This window comes from Pinus tabuliformis, chromosome 5_1 (genome assembly GCF_031772625.1).
Source record: "Pinus tabuliformis cultivar Carrire ecotype Pingquan chromosome 5_1, CPIR1, whole genome shotgun sequence".
Lineage (NCBI taxonomy): Eukaryota > Viridiplantae > Streptophyta > Pinopsida > Pinales > Pinaceae > Pinus > Pinus tabuliformis.
The window spans coordinates 89,124,782-89,132,662 of NC_142305.1; the positions used below are offsets into that span (position 1 = coordinate 89,124,782).

General features: G+C 41.6%; 1 protein-coding gene and 1 pseudogene across 1 annotated transcript; one reads left to right on the forward strand and one right to left on the reverse strand.

Moving 5' to 3' along the window:
* The first annotated feature begins 455 nt into the window (after window positions 1–455).
* LOC149163590 (5S ribosomal RNA) lies at window positions 456–574 on the forward strand (annotated as a pseudogene).
* Window positions 575–6,639: 6,065 nt separating this feature from the next.
* LOC149163591 (uncharacterized) lies at window positions 6,640–7,188 on the reverse strand. The gene has a single exon (XM_089429188.1). It carries the CDS (start codon window positions 7,186–7,188, stop codon window positions 6,640–6,642), a length of 549 nt encoding a protein of 182 aa, XP_089285314.1.
* Window positions 7,189–7,881: the final 693 nt, after the last annotated feature.

Consider the following 7,881-nt stretch of genomic DNA (forward strand, 5'->3'; position numbering starts at 1 on the left):
ACATCCCCAAAGAGAGTAGTTTTTCCATCCTTGACTTTCCAAAAGTAGTTTTCTTGTACTAAATGCTTCCCTTTACAAGCCATATTCTAGATCTGTCAGCTTGGTAGAAAGATAGTTGCACAGATTGATTGTTCATTATGAATATGGTTGTTGTATTTATTAGACCATAATTTCTTCCACAAGTCCTGACCATCTTGTAGCCAATACCAACAAAGTTTGGCTAAATTAATTAGATATATAATATATAAAAGGATTATGTTTTTCAAAATTCCATCACCAAAAATATTGATATAAAAAGATGCAACGAAGACTGATATAAAAGAATATAAGCATGGTTGATAGTAAAATGGTTTAGGTTCAACAAAGTTTTAGAAGGATTAATTTTAATATATATTATAGTTTATAAATTCATTTTTTTTATAAATATTTTGGAATAAAATTTGTTATTATAAAGTAGGTGCAATCATACCAATGTTAATGCACCGGATGCCATAAAAACTCCACAGTTAAGTGCACTTGGGTTAGAGTAGTACTAGGATAGGTGACCTCTCGGGAAATCCTAGAGTTGCACCCTCCAGGGGCCTCGAATGAGAAAGGTATTTGTGATGGAGGCTTAATTTTGTATCTCAGTAGTCAACATTTTTTGAAATCAAAAGTTGGCATGGGAAAGGGGTCCAATAACTATGCTGAGCTCCTTTCTACAAAACTTCTCTTATGCTGGGTCTTGGAAAAACATTGTTGCTCTCTTCAAGTTTTTGGAGACTCATTAAATGCCATCAATTGGATCAATGTTGTTAAGTGATGTCACAATCACACAATGTTACCTATACTTGAAGAAATTTTACAAATGAAACATGCTTTTGACTTCATTTCTTGCTGCCATATATATAGGGAACAAGAATATTGAAGCAAACCTTCTTTCTAAGGAAGGTGTTCAGACTTATCAACACCATCCTTTTATTGAGATGTAAATGATTTTTCATGGTCTCTTTATTTTTAGGGGTTAGGTGACACATGTTTCTTTTGGACTTTTATGTGTATTATTTATGTTGACCTAGCTATTATATGTATTTTTTTCTTAAATATCATGGCAGTGGTGCCACATACTTTTACTTTTTTTGTGATAAAATATGACAGGAAATTCCTGAAAGTGTTATTCTTTAGGAGTACTCGATATCTACCATATTTTTGGGTTCCAAGGCCTGTTCTTTTGTTTAAGCCCAATTTTGTTATTTTGATTAGTCTATATCTTGGACCGGTAGGCTGAGTGGATCACGCATGTAGTGAATGTAACATTTTTTTTTTGTAAATTGGGAGTTACTATTCACATTAAAAACAGAGAAATATAATTACAAAGAGGCCAACAAGGAAGCTTTCCAGAGACCAGCACCAACGCGAAATCAATCCCACACCCAGGGAAAAAGGAAACAGGGGAAGAGAATCAGGGTGGGAAGACCGATAGCAAGGGCATAATTCCAACTGTGAGCACACAGGCTCAACGCAGCAAAAACCCTGATGAGCAGGCACAAACAAGATAGAAAAAGAAGATTACAAACCTGGAGAAGCCGACATATCATCATCATCATGATCCAGGATTGACCTGTGCTCGGAAAATGAGATAAATCTTCAAATGAGTGCTCTGTCATAATGGAAAAGCTAATTGGGCTACTGCGATATAACGCTTGCCTTGTGCAGGTCATTGATATTGATTATGGTGTCCATCTTCTTGATTTCGGGTGATTCGAAAGAATTCCATTCCTGAGACACGAGCCGATCCTGAGTGATTACCCCCTGGTTGGCCAAGTAGTCGGCCATGCTGTTGGCCTTCCGTCTGACTGCTTAAAACAAAACCCCTTTTGCTTCTTTTATGCTGTCGTTAATTCACTAGAGTATGCAGTTGAGACGTCATCCAGTAGAGATTTTAGCCACACTTCAGCCCTGCTGCAGGTTTTGGCAAGCTTGGGTGGCAACATTGGAGTCACCCTCGACCAAAAGGGGCCAATAGTTGTTTTGCTTGGCAATGATAAGAACTCTGGCCAGTGCTTGGAGCTCAGCAACATTGTTGGTGGTAGGGCCTAAATTACCATAGTAAATCTGGATCGCATAGAATTGCGAAAAACCGTTCCAAAGCCTGCTATACCTGGGTTGTTTTTGGACGCCCCATCATAATTCAACTTGATGAAAGGTTGTTCAGGAGGATGCCAGATTGTCAAATACGAGGGATAAATTGAAATAGATTGGGATGAAGAAGCATTACCGGAGATGGGAAGATTTAGAATATTAAGGATCCTGCACTCAGCTGTTGTTGGAGGGTGGGGGGAGTCCTGAAGCTTAGCAATGGAAGCAGATTCTCGCAACGTTGTTTTGATCTTGTAAATGATTTGCTCCTCCTTGGAGGCTGCATTCCTGAAAGTTCGAGAATTGCGCTCCTTCGAAAGAGCCCAACAAATAATACCTGGAAGAAGATTCCAGGCCAGATTGATAAGAGGGTGGCTAGAGAAGGCAGGGCGCCAATTTTCCAGGGTGTTATGAATGGAATCAAGGAAGTGATCAGAGATCTCAAAGATTAACAGGAACCAGGACCAAATGTTGGAAGCAAAAGGGCAGGTGTTGAGGAGTTGGTTTGTCGATTCAGAATCAGAGAGGCATAGACTACAAACATAGGGGCCATTGAAACCTTTCTTTTGAAGATTTTACGATGTCAGGATTTTCCTGTGCTTGATCAGCCAAAGATAGAGACTGATCTTCGGCCAGTGCTTCCTAATCCATAGATTTTTCCATTTGCTGTCCGGTTGAGTAGAGGTCAGATTTTTCAGAAGGTTGTAAGCTTCTTTGATGTTGAAGGTTCCTTCTGGCTTGGAGCCCCATCTCAGAATGTCTGGACCCTACATCCTTTGAATCTGCCTATTGCTGAACTCTCTATTAAGGGAGTTTATAGGCTGATGGAGGTGGATTGGAAGATGTTCTGTGAGGTTATTCTAGTCCCTCCAATCGGAAGTTTCAGTGTTTTTCCAATAAACTTTTACTTCTCTGTTATTTTTCTCATCCATGTATTCTTTAACAGGCCTGTAAATCTCTTTATCCAGGCTTGGGTATTGCTCCCACACATCCTCCCAGAATAAAGCATGTTGACCATTGCCAATCTCCTAGAAACTGTGCTTTTGAATCAGCGACTTGTTTTCCCAGGCCTTATTCCACATTGGAGACCCTTCAAGATTGCATAAGAGCCGTAAGAGAGAGGCCCAAGGAGTCGTGGGGGCATATTTGGCCTTCCAAAGCATGACCCAATTGGTTGAAGGATTTGTAAGCCATCGCCACCAAGTTTTAGCACCCATGGCCCGACCAAGGAGATCAGGGTCTCTAAGGCCAAGACCACCATCATGCTTGGGAGAGCACACTTTGTCCCAGGCCACCAGAGCCCACTTTCCATTGATGGCTTTGCCTCTCCAAAGGAAATCCCTTTGAATGGTTCTGATCTGGCTTGAGATAGCCCTTGGAGCCGCAATAGCCGAGAAAAGGTAAAGGGGCATGGCTTGAAGGACAAAGCGAACAAGGATTAGTCTTCCCGCCAGATTGAGTGCCCTGAAAGTCCAATTAGAAATTTCCTTCTTGAGCTTGGAGATAAGAGGTTCCCAGTTTGAACAGGAAAGAGGGTGAGGGGAACACCCAGATATTTAGAAGGAAAGACACTTTTCTGGAAACCCAGGATATGAGCAATATGATATTGAATCACCATTTGGGTATTGAGGAAGAAGATTTTTGATTTAGCCTTATTCACATCCAGACCAGAGGTGAGGGAGAAGTCATTTAAGGTTCTTGAGAAAGCGAGGGCTTCCTTAACCGAGGGGTAACCCATGAGGAGGGTGTCATCCATGAATTGCTAGTGGGTTGAGGGGGGGAGCCGGGGATAAAGATGGAGACCTGAGATGAGATTGCTGGCCGAAGCTGCCGAAATAGATCTGCTTAACCCCTCCGCCAAAATAATAAAGAGGAAAGGAGAAAGAGGATCACCTTGTTTGATACCTCTCGATGGATTGATGATCGAGGTGGGAGAGCCATTAAGCAGGATTGAGAAGAAGGCACCAGAAACCAGGGCCATGAACCAAGTGATGATCTCTTTGTTGAACCCAAAAGCAGTTAGCGTGTGTCGGATATAGTTCCAGTTGATATTGTCAAAGGCTTTAGAAATATCCAACTGGATCAACATCCCTGGTTTTCCTTGGTCTTTCAACGTGTGAATAATTTCCTAAGATAGAATGATGTTGTCCATGATTTGCCTTCCTTCCACGTATCCTGTTTGGTTCGCAGAAATCAGGAGTGGCACAAGAGGCTTTAAACGATTGGCCAGAATTTTGGATATGATCTTGTAGATGACATTGCAGAGGGCTATGGGTTGAAACTGATCTGGGGAGTCTGCCTTTTCTGTTTTGGGAATGAGCGCAAGGAAAGTGGCATTGAGAGAGGGGAAAATAGTTTTCTTCAGTCTTGATTCCTCCACCAGGTCATATACCGAGTCGTTGATTATGTTCCAACATGCTTTGTAGAAATCAATGGTGAAGCCATCAAGTCCTGGGGCTTTCCCATTCGACATTTTTTGAACCGCTTCTTCCAACTCCTCCATGGTTGTCTTTTTAAGCAACATCTAATTGTGTTCTTTGGTTAAGATAAACAGGATGTGGTTGGTGATTTTCCTTATGTGATCCTCATTGTGGTGGTTGCTTTCAGTTAGGATGCTTGAGAAATGCTGATGGAGTTATTCCTCAATCTGCTGATGAGTATCAAGCATCTGCCCCTTCCCATTCTTGAGGTTGAGGATCCTATTAATTTTCCGGTGTTGGATCATAGATTTGTGGAAGAAATAAGTATTTCTCTCCCCCTCTTTGAGCCATTGGATCCTAGATTTCTGTCGCCAAAGGATCTCTTCCCGAGTTAATCTTATCTCCCAATCTTTCTGAAGTTCCATTTCAGTTTGCTTTGTTTCCTCTGTTAACCCGTTCTGGATGATTGTTTGTTGAAGATATTTCATTTTTGACTGTATAAGCTTTTTCTCTGAGGTTATATCTCCAAAGGTTTTTTGGTTCCATTTTTTTAATTCTTTCTTGATGAACTTAAGTTTTTGATGGAATCCTTTCATCTTGCCTCCTTAAGGGGGAAAATCTTTGGCCCACCATTCTTTGATTTTGTCTTGGAATTCCGGGTGGGAAATCCAGAAAGCTTCAAACGTGAAGGGGGCGTTTTTAGGTTTTAAAGAGATCTGGAAGGTAATGACAATCAACCAATGATCAGACCCCGTCTGCGGAGCAATGATGGCCTCCATTTCCAGAGATGAAAGGAAAAGGTCTTCAGAGATAAGAAACCGATCCAGTCTAGAAGAAATTTGACACTCTCCCCCTCTCCTATTGTTCCAAGTGTGGATGCCATTTTTGGTTGGGGTATCTATAAAGTTCAGATCATCAATCATTCCTTGGAAAGCTTGGGAGTCCGAGTCAAAACGACAGAGACCTCCCCTTTTCTCCTCCAGATTTAGGATCATGTTGAAGTCTCCCGCCATAATCTGGAACTTATTATCCATAGGCTGTAGATAGATTTTTAGATGGTTGAGCCAGACCAACCTTTCTTTGATCGAATGAGGCCCATAGACATTTGTAATACATATTTTTTCTTTGGTGCCTATGATCTGAAGGATGGTTGTTAGGGCATGCCTTGAAGCACATGAGTCAATCAAATGAAACTTGGAGTCTTTCCAGAAAGTGGCAATGCATCTAGCTGTGCCCTGAGCTGCTATGGCTAAATGGTTGTACTGTTTTCTAAAACAGGTCTGCTGTATGTTCCACATTTCAGATAGGCTGCTCTTTGTTTCTTGCATCAGAAGAATGTCTGTATTTCCTGAGATTACTTTGGATTTAAGAATCCTTTTTTTTGAAAGGCTATTGAGTCCTCTTATATTCCAAGATGTGAAGTTCATGATAAAATGTTGGGGGTAAGAGATAGAACCTTTACCTTGCCCGCATTGATGAGACTCAATCCCAGCTCAGCCAGATGTTGACCTTCTGTTTTCTTGCCTCTTCTTTTAGGTTGACCTTTGGTGATTTGATTATTGGCCTTGATATTTGCTTTGATGCCGCCAACTGGTTGCTTCCCCCCCTTGGTATGGTGCTCTCTTTGTTTTTGAAAGTTTTGTTGCAAGATGTATGCTTCTTTTATACGTTTGAGGTGGTCTTCTGGAATACCCTTGAATCCTTTTGAGGTCCATTCCTTTGAAAGTTTCTGCAGATCCAATCCCATCAGAATTTCCTCTATTGCTTTTTCCTCTAAGGTGTGAAGCTCCTGTGTGTAGTCCATTTCCGTTTCTTCTTGAGTTTCATGTTCATTTGTGGCTGGGTTTGTGGTGTTTTCCATTTCCGTGTCCATTTCCTTGTTCTGGTCTGGAATTTGTTCTATGTAGTTGCTCACTTGGCCTTTCTCCTCTGTTGTTGATGAAAGGATTTCATATCTATTGTGTGTCACCTGCTTGAGGGCCTCCTTTCCCTTAGTGTTCCTTCTAGCTTGCTTGTTTTTGTGAGTAACTTTGATATATCCCTGTTCACCATTAGCCCCAGTTGGGTCGTCTTTTGGAGGTGGTTTATTCTGTGGGAAATCTCAGAAAAGATGGCCGTGCTCGTGGCATTTTCGACATCTAAATGGGATATGTTCATAATCCACAGGTTGGGTCCATATTTCATCCCTGAAGTTCAGGCTAATAGCTTCGGGCAAAGCTCCTGAAACGTCCATATATGCACAAATACGAGCATATGAGATGTAGTGTCCATTTCTTGTGCCTTCTGACATTTTGATGTATTCTCCCAATCCATTTCCAATGGCTTGAAGCACCAATGGTGCCCAATAGTCCGTAGGGAGAGAATATAGTCGGATCCATACTAGAACCCTAGTGAAGTCTTCTTGTTTCAGCATGAAGTTCTCCTTCCATAATCTCATGTATATACCGACGGAGTTGAAAAAATAAGGCCCTCCTTTCAAGATGTGATCCTTGTCCTCTAGAAGAGCGAAAATAACTGTAAAGAAACCCTTCGATCCAAGCTGCAATTCTATTTCCCCTTTAGGGTTCCATTTGGCCTGTATCCATCCTTTCAGAGCTCTTTCAGAGGGCCAGATTCCCATAAACTTACATATAACTGCATGTTCCTTCATGTAATCTTTGTAAGCTTCTATGTCGGGTTCTTGTATGATTATTTCTGGAATTTTTGCTGCCTTTGGATGGCATGCCTTTGTTGATTGGAACTTATCCTGAGCCGTATCTGTGGCACCTGATTTAGGGTTGTCAGGGTTTTTTGACGGGGTTGAAGCACAAGTCGTAACCCCTGACTTCTCTGTGCCTCCAGTGTCAGATCCTTCTTTTTGAGGTGCTATGATAGCTTTGTCATTTTCCTAATGAGGGGAGTGTGGCCGAGGTTCCTGATTCGAACGAGGAACGACTGATGAAGAGGTAAGACGAGTGAAGAAGGAGGTGTTAGGTGCGTGAGAGGAGCCCACCACCTGCTGTTTGAAGGTAAGAGCCCCTTGAAAGCCCGTAAGCTCCATGACAGGCCCGCTCAACGAGCGTCTTGGGAGCGCAGTGGGAAGCCAATCTGCAAGGGTAGAGCCCGCAGAAGCCCACAGTTAAACCAGAGGAGGTCAGAAATCGTCTCTCCCAAGCTAGGTCGAAAGTTCTGTTGCTAAGAGTTGGGCCGAAGTTCCCTTTTAGCTTTGTTTTAATCCTCGTTAAACAATGTAGTGAATGCAACATTTTAATCTTAATAAACAATTGCAATTTTTTCTAAGGAAAAAAATGTTATTATAATTAAAAAAATTGTTAGTTCTATGGGTTAGTGACCATATTAGATT